A 22,137-nucleotide genomic window follows, 5' to 3' on the forward strand; every position below is an offset into this window, starting at 1 on the left:
AGGTACGAGTGGACGCTAATAACACTCGATCAATAAGTGACAAAAAAAGGCTTCATAGTAATTAATATTCAGATAATTGTTTAAAGGTAATTACGCCAGGTGTTGATAGACGTCAGGTAACACTCAATTAAAAGCGAAAGGGAGTGTTGGTAGCTATTAATATTTTGGTAATTGAGAGAGAGAGAGAGTGTTGTTGTGTTTTATAATAACTTGAAAGGTATAAAAAAAAGAGACTACTTATTGTTTAAAGGGAAAAAATATTGGGTAGGTTTAAATGGTTCCATAACTGAGGTCTTCGTTATATTGAAGTTTGTTATAAAGAGGTTCGTTAAATAGAGTGTTTACTGTATCTTTATTATCTATTTCATTTATTAACTTATACAATCATTAGTCTATTTATTTATACACTATTTTTTGCATTTATTACTTTATCCAATCTAAAAATTATTCATCTTTATCATTATTATTATTATTATTATTATTATTATTATTAGGGATTTTTGCCCTGGTATTATTGTTTTTATTATTTTTATTTCATTCTCTTGTTTATCACTATTTACATTTCTTTATCTTTATTTCTCTTTTTATTTGTTTAGCTTATTCTCTCGTTCGTGTCCTTCAAGTTATTTATTTATTATTCATTAAGTTTTTTTTCTACATCAGCCTGTCATCCATATATATTTAATTCGCTTTTCTTCTTCTCTCTCCATCGTTTCCTTTACATCCTTCCCTCCGTTTTATTTATACCTCCTTCTTTTTTTCCCGTTTTTTATCTTTCCTTTTTTCTGTTTTCTCGTTTTCTATATTCTTGGGTACGTTTTTTTTTTTTTTTTTTCTTTTTTTTTTTAGGGGCGGGGCTCGCACGTCGCTGCATTCCCCGGTTAGTCTTTTTGTTCCCGCTTTTCTTTTCTTTGCTTTTTGCTTTCTCTTTATTTTTTTCTCTTTTTTTTCAAGGTTTCTGGTATTATTTATATCTCTCTCTCTCTCTCTCTCTCTCTCTCTCTCTCTCTCTCTCTCTCTCTCTCTCTCTCTCTCTCTCTCTCTCTCTCTCTCTCTCTCTCTCTCTCTCTCTCTCTCAAAGTTCTAGTATTATTTGTGTGTTTTTCTCTTGCTTTTCCTTCTTTTTATTTTTTCTCTTTTTCAAGGTTTTGGTATTATTATTTTTTTTCTTCTCTTTTATGAATTCTTTCCTTACTTGGGATGTACAATTATCTTGTTGTTATTTATTTTAGTTTGAAATGTTTTTGGTTCTCTTTTCATTATCAATGTATTCTTTTATTTGCCTTTTTCATTTTCATTTACTTTCATCTTTGTGTTTTCTCTCCTTTATTTTTTTCTGTTTGATTATTTTGAAATGTCACTCGTATTTAATTTATAGTATTTTTTGTCCTTTACGAATTATTTTTATCCTCATTTCTACATCATTTTATATGTATTTTTTTTATTTGCCGTCTCCATTTTCCTTTATTTTCATCTTTGTGTTTTCTCTCCTTTATTTTTCCTATTTGATTATTTTGAAATGTCACTCGTATTTAATTTATAGTATTTTTTGTCCTTTACGAATTATTCTTATCCTCATTTCTACATCATTTTATATACTATTTTTTTTTATTTGCCGTCTCCATTTTTCTCTATTTTCATCTCTGTGTTTTTCTCTCCTTTATTTTTAATTTATAGTCACGCTTTGTCTTCTACGAATTAAATTTCCCTCATTTATATATTTTTTTTAATTCCAGTTTTCATTTTCTATTTTCATCTGTGTTTTTTTCCTTTATTTTTTAATCATATTTAATTAGTCTGAAAGGTCACGTATTCAATTAAGGTTTTTTTTTGTTTGTCTTCTGATTATTTTCTTCCGTGGGACGCATTTATTTATCTTTTATCCACATATTGCATTTTCTAGACGCAGGACTTGTTGTATAAATATTTTCCCTTCTTCCCTTTTTCTCCAAATTGTGATGCAATTTTTTTCTTGCATTTCATTTCCCAACGTACGAGTTTTTCATTTTTATTTTTATTTCCTTTTTTTTTACTGCGATGCGATTTTTTTTTTCATGGATTCCATTTCCAAACGTAGGAATAACTTTATTTTGTTTTCCTCTTCTTCCTTTTTATATTGTAATGCATTGCGATTTTTTCCACGTATTTAATTTCAAGTCTTGTTATATTTTATTTTTCTTTGTTTTTGTTTTGTTTTTGTACACTGCAATGCGATTTTTTTTCACGCATTTCATTTTAGACGAAGAAAGTGTTTTAGTTTTTTCTTTTATTTTTCCTTTTTCATGTTGCAATTTTTTATTCCATTTTTTTTTTAAACGAATGCATTGTTTTCTTTATTTTATTTTTCCTTCTTTTTCACCATGCTGTTTTTCTCTTGTATTCAATTTCAAGACGAAGACATTTATTTATATATTTATTTTCTTTTTTCCTTTTTTATACGGCAATACGATTTTTTTCATGCATTTCATTTGACGAAGGAATTTAATTATTATTTTTTTTTACAGCAGAGGAGTCGGTTCAAGAGCATAAAAAAAAAGGAAACAAATGTGAAAAAAAGCCCGCTACTCACTGCTCCTTTATTTTACTTTCCTTTCTTTTCTGTATTTTCTATTTCTGGGCTGCATTTTTTTCCTTTAGGCTTGCGTAGTTTTGCATTTCTAATAGGCTGCTGGGAGGCGAAATTTAGAAGAGCTGAAATTAGACCCATATTTTTCCTAAAACTATACTTTTCCCTATTTTTTCAAAGCAAGGGAAAGCATAAACAATTTTCCCTAATTTCCCCAATTTTCTACCCCTTTCATATTCCTTTTTTAACAGTATCCAAAAATTTTCTCATTCTTTTCCTTTTTCAATAATATCCACAAGAAGGAAAAGATTAAGTTTTTTCCACAAATTTTCCAACCTTTTCATTTACCTCTTTTCAACAATATCCAAATTTTTCCAACACTTTCATTTTCCTTCTTCACTAATATCCAAACGACTATTACTTAACCAAATCTTAGGCCCCTTTCACACGAGCGGTTTCTGCCGCTCCGGCACGTGCTGGACGGTTTGGCTTTACATTGACTCCTATGGGTGCGTTCACACGAGCAGCGTTGCCAGATTATCGTATTCACCACAACGAATTTATCATTTTTAAGCCTCAAACTCTCGTAGCAGCAAGACCGCAGCGGCAGAAATGCTACACAACGGTTTCGGTGGCCATGTGTTGCTATGGGCGCCTTCACACATGCGGTGTTTGCCGCGTGAGGGGAGGGATAGTTGTCTGTCAACACTGGCAGGCAGGGCACGCGACCACTTTGTCTGCATCATTGGAAAAGCTGGTATGCACTATATTTTCCATCTTACGAACTTTCAATTAATGTATATTGAAAATGTAAGTCTCTTACATATTAATTCTGTATACCTCTGTACAACAAACATCTGCATTTAAATTTCAGGGTTATGGCTAATTTAGCTTATCACGACACGGAGCTCCTGATCTCCGAGATTGAAAGACGACCTTGTTTGTGGGATCACTCAAGAGAAGATTACAAATATGACTGAAGGAGATACCGAAGCGCATGCGGCAGACACCGCACTTGACTGTAGATGTCCGGGTGCCATGCGGCTGCCGCTCGCCGGAGCGGCAGAAACCGTTCCTGTGAATGGGCATGCGGGTGCCGCTCAGCGGCAGAAACCGTTCGTGTGAAGGGGCCTCACGAGGGAAAAGATTAACAATTTTTCCTTTATTCCCCAAATTTTTCAATCCTTTCAATATCTTTTCATAATAATATCCTTTTTTTCCTACACCTTCATTTTCCTTTTTAATTAATACCTAAACGAATATTTATCTTTACGAGGAAAAAGATAAAAACAATACTTCAAAATTTTCCTTCCTAAACCGCACTATTTTCCTAGACTAGTCCCAAGAAAAACTAAATATTTCACCTTTTTCCTATATTTTCACGATTATTATTTTCATTCTCGGCCTTTTCTTTCTTTTCTCTTTTTTTCGCTTGCCTGCTTCGCTTTTTCCTCTGATTTTCCTGCTCTTGTTTTCCTGCTGCTGCTGACGATGCTGCTGATGCTGATGATAGTGCTATAACATCCTTTCCTCTTTTTTTCCTTTCACGCTTCTAGTCCAAATTTTCCTGTTTTTTCCTAGTCCGCTTTTTTCCTCTTTTTTCCTGCTCTGGTATGATGAGTCTGCCTGCTAGTGGTGATGCTGAGGCTGCCGATGATGCTGAATAGTAGTAGTAGTAGTAGTAGTAGTAGTAGTAGTAGGAGGAGGAGGAGGAGGAGGAGGAGGAGGAAGATGAGGCGGAGTGGTGGGTAGAGGAGGGAAATGAGAACGAAGATGAGGAGTAAGATGTAGTTAGTAGTAGTAGTAGTAGTAGTAATAGTAATAGTAGTAGTAGTAGTAGTAGTAGTAGCAGCAGTAGTAATAGTAGTAAGAAACGATACACCACCCATACAAACAAGAAAATAAACAGCTAAACAAAAGTAAACAAAAATAAACAAATAACGAAACTATACTCACTCCCTATCTATCTCTCTTCCTCTCTGTCTACCTATCCATCTATCTATCTATCTTACACACACACAAACTCAAAAACACTTCTTCCCCTCCTTCCTTACTCTCCCAAAACTCTCCTTTCCTTCTTTCCTTCCTCACTAAACCTCTTCCATCTCTCTCCTCCTCCTTTTCCTTACTTCATTCCTCCGTTTTTCCTCTCCCTATCCCTTTCATACTCTCTTGTATTCACCCTAATACTACAATACTAATACCACCCACACATACACACACAAACACCAACACCCCCACCCATCACCACCACCACCGCCATCACCACCATCTCACCCCCCACTTCCACACACCCGCTACAGAAGGTGATGCGGTCCTCCCCCGATTCTGACGACACGGGTAACACGGAGGAGGGTAGCGATTTGTGGCGCCGTGAGGATGATTACATGGTGAGCGACAGATACGAGAACAGGTACTACGGAGCCGTGCCCACCGCTGCCCGCGTGCCCAGGTGGTATGAGAGGAGAAAGGAAGGAGGAGAGGGAAGGAGGGAGGAGAGGAGGAGGAGGAGAGAAAGGGAAGGAGGGAGGGAGAGAGGGGGGAGAGAAAGGGAAGGAGGGAGAGAGATAGGGAAGGAGGGAGGGAGAGAGAAAGGAAAGGAGGGAGGGAGAGAGGGGAGAGAGAAAGGGAAGGAGGGAGGGAGAGAGGGGAGAGAGAAATGGGAGACGGGATGGAAGTGTTATGATTTTTAAGTTCGTGTTGTGTGTGTGTGTGTGTGTGTGTTTTGTTGTTGTTGTTCTTGTTGTCGTTGTCAGGGTGTGTTGTTGTTATTGTTCTTTGTGTCTTTCTGTTTGTTTTTGTTTTGTTTTCGCTTTCCGTAAGTTTGTGTTTTTTGTGTGTTCGTCTGTTTGTCTGTGTTTTCTTGTGTTCTTTGTTATTGGATAGATGTGTTTTATTGATTCTTTGTGTGTGTGTGTGTGTGTGTGTGTGTGTGTGTGTGTGTGGGAGGGAGAGGGAAAGGAGGGGTAGGATAGAAGGGGTTGAAATTAAGAGGTGGGGATTCTGACAGGGGAGTTGAGGGGGGGAGGGGGGGAGGGCGGGGAAGTGTGGTTATGTAAGTGACTGTTGTTGTTGATATATTCTGTTTTGTGCGTTTGTGTTGTGGCAGGTGAGTGATTGGATGGGCTTACCTGGTGTTGAGGGGAAGAGGGGGAAGGGGAGGGGGGAGGGGGAAGGGAGGGATTTTAACGGCTGGTCTGGAGGGAGGGAGGGGGGGGGATAGAGAGGGGGCAGTGTCGTTATGTAATTGCCCATTGTTGTTGTTGCTGTTGTTTTTATGTGTGTTTATTGGCAATGGGCGGTTGGTTTTGTGGTTGTGTTTGTACTTTTTCCTTTCTTTCTTTGTCAGTGTGTATGTGTGTATGTGTGTGGGGGGGGGGGCTGTTTTTTTCTTTGTTTTTTGAGTTTTTTTGTTATTTAATTTATTTCTTACCCTTCATTCCCCTTTCCACCACACCTCCTATTTTTCCTTTTTTTGTTAGTATGTATGTGTGTGGGGTGGGTGGGTGGAGGGGGCTGTTTTTTCATTGTTTTTGAGTTTTTTTTTATTTTTTTTTTTTTTTATTTTATTTCTCTCACCCTTCATTCCCTTTTCCAACACACCTCCCATTCTCTCTAACAAATCCCTAACACCTAACCACCACCACCACCTCACCTGCCCTCACCTGAGCCTGTACACCTGTCCTTCCCTCCTTCAGGTACCTTTCTTTGTCAGCGTGTTTTTTTTTCTTTGTTTTTGAGGGTTTTCTTCTTTCTCACCCTTCATTCTCCTTTCCACAACACCTACCATCCTCTCTAACAAATCTCTAACACCTAACCACCACCACCTCACCTGTCCACACCTGTCCCTCTACTTCAGGTACCTTTCTTTGTCAGTATGTGTGTTTTTTCTTTGTTTTTGAGGGAGGGGTTTTCTTACCCTTCATTCCCCTTTCCACAACACCTCGCATTCTCTCTAACAAATCTCTAACACCTAACCACCACCACCACCTCACCTGTCCACACCTGAGCCTGCACACCTGTCTTTCTCTCTCCTCCAGGTACCTCGAGATTCTGCAGCAAAGGTTTCCAACACTCTTCCCGTGGGTGGAGGAAGGCCCTTGCACCGAAGACAGCGGCAGGCAGGTCATGAAGCTCGTAGGTGAGTGTGTGTGTGTGTGTGTGTGTGTGTGTGTGTGTGTGTGTGTGTGTGTGTGTGTGTGTGTGTGTGTGTATGTTGGTGGGAGTGGGGGGGGAGGAAGAGGATAGGAGAAAGGTGGGTTTGTTTGTGTAAGGATTGGGTGCAGTAGTAGTAGTAGTAGTAGTAGTAGTAGTAGTAGTAGTAGTAATAATAATAATAATAATAATAATAATAATAATAATAGAAGTAAGAGTATTGATTCTAATGATTTCTCTCTCTCTCTCTCTCTCTCTCTCTCTCTCTCTCTCTCTCTCTCTCTCTCTCTCTCTCTCTCTCTCTCTCTCTCTCTCTCTCTCTCTCTCTCTCTCTCGCCTTTCCTTCCTTCCTTTCTGTATTTCTCTCCGTTTTCCTTCCCTTTCTTATCTCCTATCTATCCTATTCCTTCTTTCCCTCATTTCCCTCCTTCCCCTTCTATCTTTATCTTATTTTCCTTCCTTTCCTTCCCTCCTCCTGCAGGACTCCTCTACGTCAACGTCCTACTCTTTGACATCCTACTCGTGGCCTGCATCGGGGAGCTTGAAGGACACTCTCCCCTCGCCTCCTTCTTCTCCATCGTCTTCTTCATCTCCATCATCGTCATCCTTCTCCTCATCTCCCGCAAGCCGCAGAACAGGTGAGTAAATGAAGAGAGAGAGAGAGAGAGAGAGAGAGAGAGAGTAGAGAATGTTCCTTTTTTCTTTTTCGTTTTTCTTTCATTTTTCACTTTTTTTTATCTCGCTTTATTACTACTATACTTTCTCCTCCTCCTCCTCCTCATCATCATCATCATCATCATCATCATCATCATCATTCTTTTCTCATCTCTTTCATCTCCATCTCTTACTCATCCTTTCCATCTCCTCCTCATCCCTTCCTCCTCCTTCTCTTACTCATCCTTCTCCTCCTCCTTCTCTTTCTCCTCCTCCTCCTCATCATCATCATTCTTTTCTCATCTCTTTCATTTCCATCTCTTACTCATCCTTTCCATCTCCTCCTCCTCCTCTTACTCATCCTTCTCCTCCTCCTTCTGCCCCTCCCCCAGACGGTCCCTGCCCTTCCTGGCGCCCGGTCTGCCCTGGGTCCCCGCCGTGGCCATCATCATCAACGTCTACCTTATCTTCAAGCTCTCCATCCTCACGCTCATCCGCTTCGTGCTCTGGATGACGATTGGTGAGTAGACGAGTAGAGTTGGATGGTCTTCTAGGGGTGGGAAGGCCTTGGTAGAGTTTGGGTCTTTCTTTCAGCCACTCCGTTTTTCTTGTTACGAATACTTTCCCCTTTGTTTTCTTATCCATTCAATCCTTTCTGTATTTCTCTCCTTCTTCCTCCTTCCCCTCCCTATCTTCCTATCTATCTATCTCTTCTAGGGGTGGGAAGGCCTTGGTAGAGTTTGGGTCTTTCTTTCAGGCACTCCTTTTTTTCTTGTTACGAATGCTGTGCTCTTTGTTTTCTTACTCATTCATTCCTTTCTATATTTCTTTCCGTCTTCCTCCTTCCCCTCCCTATCTTCCTATCTATCTATCTCTTCTAGGAAAAAAAAGCTTCCAGAGTTTTGGGTCTAGGAAAGGGCTTAGTTTTTGATCTTTCTTTCTCTTTCAGCCTTTTTTTTTGTTTGTCAGAATGCTTTGCTCTTGAATACTTTGCTCTTTGTTTTCTTATCCATTCATTCCTTTCTGTATTTCCTTCCGTCTTCCTCCTTCCCCTCCCTCTCTTCCTATCTCTCTATCTCTTCTAGGGGTGGGAAAGCCTTGGTAGAGTTTTGGGTCTTTCTTTCAGGCACTCCTTTTTTTCTTGTCACGAATACTTTGCTCTTTGTTTTCTTATCCATTCATTCCTTTCTATATTTCTTTCCGTCTTCCTCCTTCCCCTCCCTATCTTCCTATCTATCTATCTCTTCTAGGAGTGGGAAGGCCTTGGTAGAGTTTGGGTCTTTCTTTCAGGCACTCCTTTTTTTCTTGTTACGAATACTTTGCTCTTTGTTTTCTTATCCATTCATTCCTTTCTGTATTTCCTTCCGTCTTCCTCCTTCCCCTCCCTCTCTTCCTATCTATCTATGTATCCTTCCTCTCCCCCCTCCTTTCCCTCCTTCCCTTTCAACATTAACTCTCACAAACACTCATTTCTTTCTTTATTTTCTGTTCTGTTTCTTCCATAACGAAAATTTAACACCCTCTCTGCTTCTTACCATATAGCATTTCTTCTTCATTCTCAGTATAATGTCTCTCACTTTCCTTCTTTCTCTCATTTTTCACTGTCATTTTTCTTCCTTCTTTCTTTCACTTCTTTGCGTTTTTCTTCTCTTCTCTTCCTATCTCTTTTTAATACACTTTCCTCTTTCTTTTCATCCTCCTCCTCCTCCTCTTCCTTACTTACTGTGCCTTGCCTTCTTTTCCTACCTCTTTTTATATATACTTTCCTTTTCCTCCTTCTCCTCCTGGGGGCTTCGTGGTGCAGTGGTTAGCACACTCGGCTCACAACCGAGAGCCCGGATTCGATTCCCGGGCGGAGTGGAAAAATTTGGGCGGCTTTTCCGATACCCTACGCCCCTGTCCACCCAGCACTGAATGGGTACCAGGTATTAATCCGGGGTTGTGTCCCGTCTCCTGGGGTCTGTTCCCTTCTCCTTTAATGCCTTCCCCTCCTGTTTCTCCGGCATATGACCACAGATGTTGCGCCGACTAAACGAAACTTTCCAACTTTTCTCCTCCTCTTCCTATTAACACTAACATCTCCTTCTCTTCCTCTTCCTCTTCATCCATAATTAAATCTCCCCTTCCTCCTTACTAACCGTCTCCTGCCTTCTCTTTTCCCTCCTCCTTTCTCCTCCTCTTCCTTGCCAACATCTCTTCACTAACATCTCCTCCTTCTCCTCCTCTTTATAAACATACTATCATCTCCTCCTCCTCCTCCTCCTCCTCCTCCTCCTCCTCCTTCTAACTAACTCACTAACATCTCCTCCTTCTCCTCCTCTTTATAAACATACTATCATCTCTTCCTCCTCCTCCTTCTGCTAACTAACTCACTAACATCTCCTCTCCTCGGCAAAGGCTTCATCATCTACTTCTACTACGGGATCAAGAAAAGCGTGGTTGGACTGGGACAAGAGGGCGACATCGAGCTCCACGTCACTTCCAAGCAGGCAAACCAGACCGGACTGAACGCCGTCACTCCTCCGCTCGCTCACTCCCTCTCCCCCAACGCCAACTCCACCTCCACCGGCCCCGCTCCACCCTCCGCTGACCTCCTCCACTCCTCCGCCACCACCACCCCCTCCCTCACACCCACGATTGGAGGGGAGGGAAGGAAGGAAGGAGGCGTGTATGTTTCTCCTAACCCAAATAACCCGTTCCGTTAGTGTGTGTGTGTGTGTGTGTTCGTGTGTGTGTGTGTGTGTGTGTGTGTGTGTGTGTGTGTGTGTGTGTGTGTGTGTGTGTGTGTGTGTGTGTGTGTTTTATGGGGGATGGTCAGAGTTTGGTATTGTGTATGCCCTGTTGTTTTATTATCTTTTTTTTTTCTTTCCTTTCTTTTTTTTCCTTCCTGTTTTTTCTTTCCTTCCTTCCTTTCTTTCTTTCTTTTCCCTTTTTCCTGTTTCTCTCACTTTTTTCACATTCCTTTCCTCTTTTCCTTCGTTTCATATTTTTCCGTGTCCAATTGTGCTAATATCTTTATTTCTTTACTTTCTTCTTTCTCTCATTTATTTATTTCCTCCCTCATTCCCTTTTTATCTCCCTTTTTACTACACAAATTTCCTCTTTTCCTTCGTTTTGTATATTTCTTTCCCTTCCCTACTTCTTTTCCTTTCCTTTCTTCCTTTCCTTTCTTTCCTTTCCTTTCCTTCCCTCATTCCTCCCTCCTCTTTCTTTCACTTTCCCTCATTCCTTTTCTCCCTCTTCTACATTTTTTTTATTTCCTTCTCTTCCTTCCTTCCTTCCTTCCTTCCTTCCTTCCTCCCTTCCTTCCTCCCTTCCTTCCCTCCCTCCCTGCTATCATTTGCCTAGCTTCGGGGGGGCCACGGGATGGTCTCTCCTCCAATGGGAAGAAGATGCTCCCCTTAAGGATCTGTCTATACGGAATTCTGAAGCCCCCCCTTAAAGATCTCTCTATAGGAAAATCAGAGGGAGACTAAATTAAATATGAGATTGGATAAAGTGGACCATTAACATTAGCGCCCCCCCCCCTCCCCCCCCATGGATAAATTACTCCCCCCTCCCCTTTCCTCTCCCTCCCCCTTCTCCCCATGGGTCTTGTTATATAAAGACAGATCCTAAGCTACGGTATTGCTTTCATGTTTGTTTGTTTGTTTGTTTTTCTTTTTGCTCTTTTCCTTTATTCGTCTTGTTTTCTTCTTCGTTTTCTGCTTTTTTTTTCTTTTTTGTGTGTTTTTTCTTCTTTTTCTTGTTCTTGTTCTCGTTTTTCTTCTTCGTTTTCTTCTTTTTTTGTTCTTCTTTTTCTTCTTTTTTTGTTCTTGTTCTCGTTTTTCTTCTTCGTTTTCTGCTTTTTTTTTCTCTTGTTTCTCGTTTCTTCTTTTTGTTCTTGTTCTCGTTTTTCTTCTTCGTTTTCTGCTTTTTTTCTTTTTCTCGTTCTTCTTTTTCTTTTTTTTCTTGTTCTCGTTTTCTTCTTCGTTTTCTGATTTTTTTTTCTTGTTCTTTTTCTTTTTTTCTTGTTCTTGTTCTCATTTTTCTTCTTCGTTTTCTTCTTCGTTATCTTCTTGTTCTTGTTCTCCCTTCCTTTCCTTTCCTCTCCCTTCCTTCCTTCCTTCCTTCCCGCCTTCCTTCCATTCCTCCCTCGAAATAAGTAACAAAATTCGACTTAAATCTGAAGAAAAAAAAAATCAACAGTACTTTAAAAAATGAAATTAGAGAAAACAAACCAAATCTAACATTGCTATAAGACGTTAGGGAAGGGAATCCAAAACTACAACACCAGATTCCAATGCTACTTAAAAATATAACCAAAATACATTCACATTTCAAGAACTTATAGAAATTCCAAGCTATAAACTCACAAATCCAACCCACGTACCAAATATAAGGTTTCCAACACCCCATAAATAAGAGGATTAGGACTTTAAGTAGCATCAGGCACTGGGTTGTATAAGGTCTCTAACGATCCTGGAATAGGGGATTGAATCGTGTCGTGTAAGGTTTCCAATGCTGTCTATAGAGGATCAAGAGGGCCTCGCCGATGCTCTGACCATCCCTCACTCCGTTGGTACTACTGCTAAGGAACCTTCGTGTTATATTGTCCATTGTTTGTGAGTTCGTGTGTTTACCTTTGACGGAGAGGAGACGAAGAGAGGATGATGAAGAGGAGGAGGAGAGAGATGAGTAGAAGAGACAGAAGGGATGGAGTGGACGAAGAGAGAGATGGAGAGAGGAGACTGAGATGAATAGGAAGGAAAATAGGACGAAAGAGATGTGATTATGAGCTGAAAGAAGATGATAATATGGCAGAGAAGAGAGCGAGATGATGAAGAGGAAGAAGAGAGATGCGGAGAGAAGACTGACATGAATAATAAGAAAGAGGGGACGAAAGAGAGGTCATTATGAGATGAAAGAAGATGATAATATGGCAGAGAAGAGACTGAGGAAGAAGAGAGACGAGAAGAGATTGAGACGCTGAGTAAGAAGGAAGAGAGAACGATAGACAAGATTAGAAGAAGGAAGTGACTGAGAGGATGGATGAAGAGAAGAAGAGAACAGAGAAGAGGGCTGAGAGGATAAATAAAGAGGAAGAGGAGACGAAAGAGAAGATGATGATGAAAGTTTGCAAGAGGACCAAGATAAATATGAATGAAGAAGGAGAAGATAATGATGAATGAAGAGGAAGAAGATTTTAATTATAGAGAAGAGGAAAGGAAGACGTGTATAGAAGAGATGGAGATGATAAAGAGGAAGAAGAGATGACGAAGTGGAGGAAAATGATGAGGATGAGGATTTGAATGAAGATGATGATGATGACGAAGATGATGATGATGATAATGATAAAAAGACGTGTTACAGGAAGAAGATGGTGAAGCAGAAGAGGTAAAGAAGAAGGAAGAAATGTGGAAAGATTATGATAGTGAAAAGAAGGGAGTAATCACCATAGAGTTTAATTAAGAAAAATGATGAAGGAAGATGACTACGATGATGAAGAAGGAGATGATGATGGTGATGGTGATGGAAGCAATAGAAATATGAAGTAGAGAAAGAGAGAGAGAGAGAGAGAGAGAGAGAGAGAGAGAGAGAGAGAGAGAGAGAGAGAAGCTTCGAAGCATAAAGCAAGATGGATTAGAAGCAAGCTAGCAGGCACGAAAACAAGATATGCATGAAGCAAATCAGGCAAACAGTATAATCAGGCTGTAAAGCAGGCAGTATAAAAGGCTGTAAGCAGGCCGGCAGGCAGGCAGGCAGGCGGGAGGGCAGGCAAAGCAGGCAGATATTACCCCAAGCGGCGCCTCACCCCGCCCGCCGTTCCCGCCAAGCCAGCCCGCCATCGAGCCTGTTGTTGATATACTAGATGCGGCAAAGCCTTGTATTCCTCGTCGTTTATGCGTCGTTTTATCGTAGTAGTAACCGCTAGCGTAGGTGTAGGTCAAGGGTCTGAGCAGGGGCGGTAAGCGGTGACCCTCGGGCTGTGTTTATACTCGTTACGTTCGTTCCCAGGCATGAGTGTTTGGCCCGTGTCCCTACACGTGTCGGGTTGCCTCCCGCCACGACTCTCCCAAGGCCGCGGCACGGATGGACTGAGTACAAGACTTGTGTATTCGAATACGAACACTTCAAATTCCAACGAATACGAATTCGAATACACTGAAATAGTTTTAATTTGAATACAAATATGAATACTTCTTGAAGATATTCATGAATACATTCATAAATATTTTTCTTTGAAAAATACCTTCTTGACGTAACTGGGTATAGCACTGTATTAAAGTTATGCAACAATAACATGAACTCATGAACCTGTACTATACACGGAAGTTACACGTCCGCCCAGGAGGCTAGATTATTCGAATACGAATACGAATACTCCATCCCTGGGCCACAGAGAAGATTACCGGGGTTTCCATGGGTGGTTCTCCTGTTCAAGGCGATAAGTCGTGTAACATTACCACTGAGATCACGAAACACTCCATGAACAGCCCGGCAACTTATTCTTCCCATTACCTCTCATTACGACTATTCCCCAACGCCTCAGAGAAGACAGTCCATAAAAAGCCCAGCAACTTACACGAGAGGCATCCCAAACAGGCGAAGTGAGGCGCCGAGACGTTTAAGAATACGGGTTAATTTTGTCCTTTGTTACTGTGGCGGTGGTGGTGGCGGGAAAGGTGGTGAGCTGCGTGCCTACTTATATTTTGCTCGTGTATAAATGTCCATACATATCCCTATACACATATCTCGACTTGTTTAATTCCGGTCTTAGTATCATGCTATTTAGTGTTCTTATCCTTGTGCCGTTTGCGTGGTATGATTAAGAGATGCGTTCGCTCGTGTAAGGTGGAATATATCAATACGGTTATGCATATCTAGTCATTTTATCAGTATTTAAGGCTTTTAGTTGTATTTTTATCGGTTTTCATTCGTTTTGTGATGTATTGATTGGTTAGTTCTGTTTTATTTGTTATTTATTGGTGTTTCATGATTTGTTTCGATTTGTTGTTCTTTTAGGCTCGCTCACCGTTGCCAGATTATCGTACTCCGAGCATCACATTTACCAGCTTCTCCCCCATAAATACCACCAGGAAACAGGAATAATAAACCATTTCAACAATAACTACAAACAAATCTCGTTATTGTGGCCCAGGAAACAGTTTTTGGGATGGAAATCGGGAAACATGAGAAACTGAGTACGACAATCTGGCAACGTTGGGCTCGCTTGGTAGTCTTCAGTTGTAAGTCGTGGGGGAAAGACGCGTTGTGTTGTGGTTGGGTGATTGAGGTTACTTTTTGCCCTTCGTACGCCTATTTTTTGCACAGATCCAATCCACAAAGTAAGTTATAGTAATTGTAATAGTAGTAGTAGTAGTAGTAGTAGTAGTAGTAGTAGTAGGAGGAGGAGGAGGAGGAGGATTAGTATTTATTCAAGTCACCCACAATAGTAACATTTTCACTCATTTGCACATATTTCATTATTTTCATGCATTTTTATTTTTTTTACTTTCATTTTTTTACATCAGTTTCCCTTATTTCATAAACCAATGGCGAGTTTTCTTTCTCAGTTTCCCGTTTTCTTTCCAAATTTCCCGTTTTCGTTCCCAGTTTCCCGTTTTCTTTCTCAGTTCTCTGTTTTATTTAGCAATTTTCCTTGTTCTATGTCAATTTCCCGTTTTCTATCTCAGTTTCCCGTTTTCTTTCTTAGGTCCCTGTTTTCTTTCCTAATTTCCCGTTTTAATACTGATTTTCCTATTTTCCTCTTCAATATCACGTTTTCTATAAGAATTTCCCGTTTTCTTATAAATTTCCTGGTTTTTTTTTCAATTTCACGTTTTCTTTCTTAATTTTCCGTTTTCTTTCACAATTTCTCGTTATCATTTTCAATTTTCCGTTTTCATTGGAAATTTCCCGTTTTCATTCTCAAAGTCACGTTTTCTATGTCAGTTTCACGTTTTCTTTCACATCTTCCCATTTTCTTTCGCAATTTCACGTTTTCTTTCTCAATTTCTCGTTTTCTTACACATTTTCCCGTTTCTAGTCTCCCGTTTTCTTTTTCAACTTCCCATTTTCTTTCCCCCGAGGTAGCCCCCCTCCCCACCATGGGTCCCTTAGCTACGTATGGTCGTCTCAAAACACTATCTCCATATCATCCAGTTTTCGGCTGTAACATTATGGGAAGGGCGTTCCAGTAATATTCTCGAGCTCTCCTAGGACTCCCGAACGGTCTCTTAAAACAACTGACTGCCTCCATCCTTACGTATTAGAATGGAAAAATTTTGTGTTATTTTATTGTCATTTACTTTTTATTGTTTCCTTCTTCGAAAGTCTAAGAAAAAAGGGTGTTGTACTTTACGCTGTGGTCTTACGTACGATATTATGGATCTTGATTGTCTGTCGATAGAATGGATTGTGTTTCTTGGTTTATTTTTGTTTATTTTGTTGTCTTCATATGTTCGGAGGTTAAAGAAAAGGTGTTATGCTTTATATTGCAACCCTTACGTACGATATTATGGATCTTGATTGTCTGTTGAAAGAATGGATTGTGTCTCTTACTTTACTGTTGTTTATTTTGTTGTCTTCGTATGTTCGGAAGTTAAAGAAAAGGTGTTGTACTTTATATTGAAACTTTAGGTACGATATTATGGATTCTGAGTGTTTGTCGAAAGAACTAATTGACTTACTGATGGTTCTGATTGTATTGTCATTTCTGTTATTAACTTTTTTCTTTACTTGACTTTTAATTGTCTGACAAGAATGTTATTATAAAAGAAGGTTATTATTCTGAAGGTCTGTCAAAAAAACTGACTGTTGGTTCTAATTTTACTTCCATTCTTATTTAATTTTTATCTTAATTTAGAGTTTTAAGATAAGAATGTTGCTATAAAGAAAGATTATTATTATTATTATTATTATTATTATTATTATTATTATTATTATTATTATTATTATTATTATTATTATTATTATCGTTATTATTATGGCGAGTTTTCTTTCACAGTTTCCCGTTTTCTTTCCCAATTTCCCGTTTTCCTTCCCAATTTCCCGTTTTCTTTCTCAGTTCTCCGTTTTCTTTAGCAATTTTCCTTTTTCTGTGTCAATTTCCCGTTTTCTTTTCTAATTTCTCGTTTCCTTTCTCATTTATTATTATCATTATTATTATTATTATTATTATTATTATTATTATTATTATGTTCGCCTTTATTTCAGTCTTCGCCGCCCAGACTTAATTATTGTACTTACTGTTAATACTTTTTTTACCTTTACATGCAAAACAATATTACACATTATCATTGTTTACACACACACACACACACACACACACACACACACACACACACACACACACACACACACACACACACACACACACACACACACACACACACACACACCAAGTTGATGTTCGCAATAATATAAAAAATACGCACAAACCTTATTTTTCTCATTTATTTAAGTTTTTGTTTTGTGTTGAGTTTAAATTCTACACCACTTATTAGTTTATTTATTTAGTTAGTTATTCATTTATTGCTCATTTCATTAGTTTATTTCCATTTAACAATTATTCCCTTCTCTCTTTCATTTATAACATTCATCCTTGCAATCAAACAGTATTATTTCACCTCATTATTTTATTTACGTATTTATTTCCGTATTTCCGTTTTTTCTTTTTCTTCATTTTTCTACACTTTTCTCATTCCTTTCTTCCTTTTTCTCTTTAATCTTTCTTTATTTCTCTTTTTTTACTTTCATTATATCATCATTATTGTCACTGTTTTGCATCTATTTCTTTACATTTTTCTTTAATTTTTCGTTTTTCCTTTTGTTTTGTTTTTCATGTTTTCCTTTTTTTCTTCATTCTTTCTTTCCCTCTTTCTTTTCTTTCTTTTCACTACGGTATTATCGCTTTTATTATTCCCCTCATCGCCCGGCTTTTCTAGGAGAGAGAGAGAGAGAGCGAGAGTGCGGCTGAAGGCTGTTTAGATTCTTCCGTCTGTCTGTTGAACTGTGAATCGGTGTCCGTAAATGTACCAACTACGTGTTTGTTGAAGACTATTATTATTATACGACTCCAAGCTATTATTATTATTACTACAATTATTACTAGCATCATCAGCAACTCATTATTATTTAGCTTTATCAACTATGTACTATGTCTTGTTTTGTTCTTTCTCATTCTACTTCTTTCTTACTTACCCTCTGGCATTTCGTAGTGAGAGAGAGAGAGAGAGAGAGAGAGAGAGAGAGAGAGAGAGAGAGAGAGAGAGAGAGAGAGAGAGAGAGTGTATGTGTGTATGGGTTATTGAATCCTTTGAAAATGCTATTCGATTCCTTATATTCGCGCTGTGAAGGGATTTAACTCTTTCTGTTCGTTTTAGTTTATTTTCATCTATAATTGTGATGGATGTTGTTCTTTCACTTATGATTTCTGCTTGTTCTTGTTTTGTTCTCTCTCTCTCTCTCTCTCTCTCTCTCTCTCTCTCTCTCTCTCTCTCTCTCTCTCTCTCTCTCTCTCTCTCTCTCTCTCAAATACCTTCCTTTTCAGTCTCTCTATCTATCTACTTTCTATATAAGTCGATCTACCTTTTAATCTATTACTTTTTATTATCTATCTCACTAATTTTTTTGTGCATTTTCATTTATTTATATTTATCTAACGCCTTATTTATACATTTGTCTGATCTTTCCTTATCTATCGCTCTATTTCTCTAGTATCTATGTACGTGTCTAACTTCCTATCTATCTTTCTTACTTTATTTCTCTATCTGTTTGTCTGCGAGTCTGTCTTATCACCTCCCAGTCTTTTTAACTGTCCACGTGTCTGTCCGTCTAGGTAATAATAATGTCAGTAACCGTGAGGAGTATTATTACTATTATCGTCACTGCAGTAAAAGCGTTTAACGGGATCACTATTCAATAAAAGCATCAAAAGTTTTCGCCTTAATAAACCGATACAATACAAATGTACGTAACTTATTACTGTAGTCGGCTTCACGAGAGCTGGCGAGCGTAAGCATTCAAGGGTAGCTGGACTCACGGACTTGGCATCATTGCTTGGGTGACGGTCTCTGCGCCGCTCATTGGCTGTTGTCTAATAGATCTAACTTTTTTTTTTTTTTTTACGCAAGTGTTTATAGTGGCGCCATCTTCTCTTGGCTCATGCTGCCCCCGGGAACTCCTTGATTCACTTGGACGGTCTCCTCTAGAGTCCGAGTTGATGGGTGGTCTTCAGGACAGCATGTGGGTAGTTTTAAGCCACTCGGCGGTGACTGAAAAATCCGAGGTGGTAGCGTGGGATTTCGAACCCGCGTCGTCCATCAAGCGGTGAATGTGGGCCCAGCACGGTACCACTCAGCCACCCGCCTACCCAACTTGCCGTGACATAGGTTTAAAAAAGGAGAAAGAGGGGAATGGGAAGGAAGGGAAGGAGGAGCCTCGCATGCAGCCCCTTCACTCAAGCTCAGACAGGCCAGAGATGGATTTTTTTTTTAAGCAATTTTACCAAGTCCGCGAATCCACCCCTAAAGGATGATGCCCGCCAGCTCTCGTGGAACCGCCTAAATATCTTCTACCAACGTAATCATAATACCACTACTTTTTAGCGAACAATAATAATAATAATAATAGAAACAATAATAAGCGAGTGAGTGAGTTGATCTTATATATATACAAACAAAGAATAGTAGAAAATAATTATAGCGACCAATTTAATGACTCTTTCGTGTATAATAATAATATTTTTGGGTTCCTTTAGGCTTACAAAGGAAGGAAGCGTATATAAACATGCTATAGTTCTCCGTTGTTACGAAGCTAAATGACGTCATGTTATCGTCCACCAATCAGCTGTTCGGAGGAGCTGAGAGCGTCTTGGATTGGCTAGAGCAAAGGTGGGCAGCGGGGCCTCGAAAAATTGCGCCGATACTGTTTTGGTTGCACTTGCTCGGCGCCGCACGTATTTCAAGTGCTACGGAAAGGGTTCACAAGCATTTCCAAACCCAAGCACAATGCGTTAACTATTTCGCCATTAATAAAGTGAAACGTAAAAGGTGACCATGTATTATTGTGTCACCCCACGGGCCGCATATTCACTCTCTCTCCACGAGCTCCTGAATGAAGCATCGAAACTAGCCATGGAGTGTTCTGGTAAATACTCTCATTGTGATTCCCACTCAAAATCACACTGACAGACTGCATTTAATCTTAACCTAACCTAACGTAACTTGCCCTGTTCAAGAGTAGGCGCCACGTCCCCGTAGAGAGAGAGGAATACGCCCACGGGCCACACACGTATCACACCTTTGTTTCTCACGCCATGACTGAAAAAGAAACTATAATAGGTACATGTATATAGGTGGTTGTCGGACGCCAGTAGTCTTTGGGAAACGACATTCAAAATACATACTAAAAACAATGTATTAATTTATTTGTAATCGAATTCAACCGCGTGCAAAGAGAAAACAAAACAGAAAAGGCAACATATTATCCTTCAGTTTCCCCCTAAAATATATCACAGTGACGGTATTTTCTATTTTCTTTCCAATATATTCAGTTTCCCCCTAAAATAAATCACAGTGACGTTATTTTCTTTCCAACATATTTAATTTCACATGTAAATAGGGATTGTTTGGCATTACATATTGTTGTGTTAAAGGGAATCGCGCGTTACAGTCTGAACATACGGTTGCTCACCTTTGCTCAGCGCGTTCAGCCAATCCGCGCTCGCATTTCGCACCGCCAACTTAGAAACAAATAAAGATTGAGTAATAAACAATAACAAACATATAACAATGGCGGTGATCTTCTTGTGCGGGAAAGGGAGGGGGAGAGAGAAAGAGAGAGAGCAAGAGAAAGTATATTATAAAAGAGAGAAAGGGAGAGATAGAGAGAGAGGTCGAGAGAGAGAAATCCCCCCCCCCCCTACTCCATGCACACTCTCTCCACTCGCTCCCTCTTCCCTCTCCCCTTGTTCTTTGTGATATCTCCCTTTGCTAGTGCCATGTTAATAGCTTTTGTCCCCTCCACCCCTCTCTCCCCTCTCCTCATCCTCCCCCCTCCCCCCCCTTCAGTGTCCGTAGTCCAATGTAGTGTTTTGAATAAAGTTGAGTTCATTGTTGATGGTTTCTTGTTATTGTTATTATTACCCTGAGAGAGAGAGAGAGAGAGAGAGAGAGAGAGAGAGAGAGAGAGTTAGCATGGATTAGAGGAAAAGAAAATGGAGAGAGAGAGAGAGAGAGAGAGAGAGAGAGAGAGAATTTTGCATTGATTGAAGGAAAAGAAAATTTAGAGAGAGAGAGAGAGAGAGAGAGAGAGAGAGAGAGAGAGAGAGAGAGAGAGAGAGAGAGAGAGAGTACATCCAATATCTGTAATGGCTTAGAAAATAAAAAATAAAAAGATAAATGGATAATCAGAAAGGTATAAAAGATCCATTAGTTTCGACCCATCAAAGTGAAGCAAAAAACTGCGTTCGAAACACTGAAGCTGGATACAAATGAAGCAGTCGGAGAGAGAGAGAGAGAGAGGAAGCGGAAGATGGCGGCCGGAGGTTAAGGACGGTGAGTAATCCTGCCTTATTTTCCTCCCTTTTCACTTTTAATAGCTCTCGTAATACGTTTTCTAGTGTCCTAACATGTTTATAAGTGTTTTGCGTTTATGTAAGTTGCTGGTGTCACGTAGATAGGTTATGAGAACTCAGGATAAAGGGGAAGAGAAATGAAGGAAGGATTGCCATAGTTTTGGGCCTTTCCATGGGTAGTTTTATGACCCTGGTGGTAGTTCGATCCTTCTTCTTTACCATGAACCCAAAAACAAATCAATAGAACTTGAGTGATTTCCTTTTTTGGCCCTTGGAAATAGTTGATGAGAGAAGGAAGGGATTGACGATACTCCCTTGACCTTCGCCTTGCCAGTATATATCTTGTTTGTCTCATCGTGATATTTACCCTTCTAGACTTAACCACGCTAAAATCCATCATGATATAGTGTCAACCACCGGAGGGAAATAGATGTAACTTAACTGTATATAATTGTCTAATTTTTTTTTTTTTTTTTTTTTCTTTTTTTTTTTTTTTTTACAGCAAAGGAGACAGTTCAAGGGCACAAAAAAGTAAACATTAATAAAAAAAAAAAAAGCCCGCTACTCGCTGCTCCTAAGTGATTGTTAATTAAACGAGGGAGACTCAGGAAGTGGCCGTGATCTTACCCGCGCTAAAACCCATCATAATTTAGTGTCAGCCACCAGAGGGAAATAGGTGTAACTTTACTGTAATGATTGGGTAAAGATTCATTTTAGTACCGTGCCAGTATTTCATGACCTACCTTATGAAACATCACTAGCTCTTCATATATCTTTTCTACAAACATTCAACAATCATGGAAACGCTTTCAAAATCCAATTCAAGGACTATTTATTGCCCCTATTTTCAACAATAAATAGTCCTTGAATTGGATTTTGAAAGCGTTTCCATGATTATTGAACGTTTGTAGAAAAGATATATGAAGAGCTAGTAATGTTTCATAAGGTAGGTAATGAAATACTGGCACGGTACTAAAACGAATCATTGCCAATCCAGTAATTATTCAGTAAACAAAAAAAGGAAGGGAAACTTGTGGATAATATCTAATTCAACACTTTGGGGCCCTATATTGACAAGGCTTTCGTAGGCGTTTGGGGCATTTTCCAGTAGTTGAATGACCCTGGTGGTAGTTTGACCCTACTGTACCATGAATGTGAAGAAACGCAGTATGTTGAAGTATTTTCCATATTTTAGTATCAA

General features: G+C 39.4%; 1 protein-coding gene and 1 long non-coding RNA gene across 5 annotated transcripts in view; both read left to right on the forward strand.

Moving 5' to 3' along the window:
* LOC126999374 (probable cationic amino acid transporter) overlaps window positions 1–11,191 on the forward strand; it is a 141,582-nt gene extending 130,391 nt beyond the window's left edge. The window contains exons 11-15 of one of the 3 annotated variants that reach the window (XM_050861919.1): window positions 4,870–5,027; window positions 6,604–6,707; window positions 7,203–7,359; window positions 7,768–7,895; window positions 9,773–11,177. In XM_050861919.1, coding sequence (XP_050717876.1) covers window positions 4,870–5,027; window positions 6,604–6,707; window positions 7,203–7,359; window positions 7,768–7,895; window positions 9,773–10,080 — 855 coding nt within the window. In that variant the 3' untranslated portion in view covers window positions 10,081–11,177. Of the gene's footprint in view, window positions 1–4,869; window positions 5,028–6,603; window positions 6,708–7,202; window positions 7,360–7,767; window positions 7,896–9,772 lie in introns of all 3 variants that reach the window. The other 2 variants (XM_050861920.1, XM_050861918.1) reach the window with 2 other exon arrangements.
* A 76-nt stretch (window positions 11,192–11,267) lies between these two features.
* LOC126999383 (uncharacterized) overlaps window positions 11,268–22,137 on the forward strand; it is a 31,530-nt gene continuing 20,660 nt past the window's right edge. Inside the window, exon 1 of one of the 2 annotated variants that reach the window (XR_007753319.1) lies at window positions 11,268–14,703. This is a non-coding gene — a long non-coding RNA (uncharacterized LOC126999383). Of the gene's footprint in view, window positions 14,704–20,820; window positions 20,917–22,137 lie in introns of those variants that run through there. The other variant, XR_007753318.1, reaches the window with a different exon arrangement.

The sequence above is a fragment of the Eriocheir sinensis genome, chromosome 16 (genome assembly GCF_024679095.1).
Source record: "Eriocheir sinensis breed Jianghai 21 chromosome 16, ASM2467909v1, whole genome shotgun sequence".
NCBI classification, from domain to species: domain Eukaryota; kingdom Metazoa; phylum Arthropoda; class Malacostraca; order Decapoda; family Varunidae; genus Eriocheir; species Eriocheir sinensis.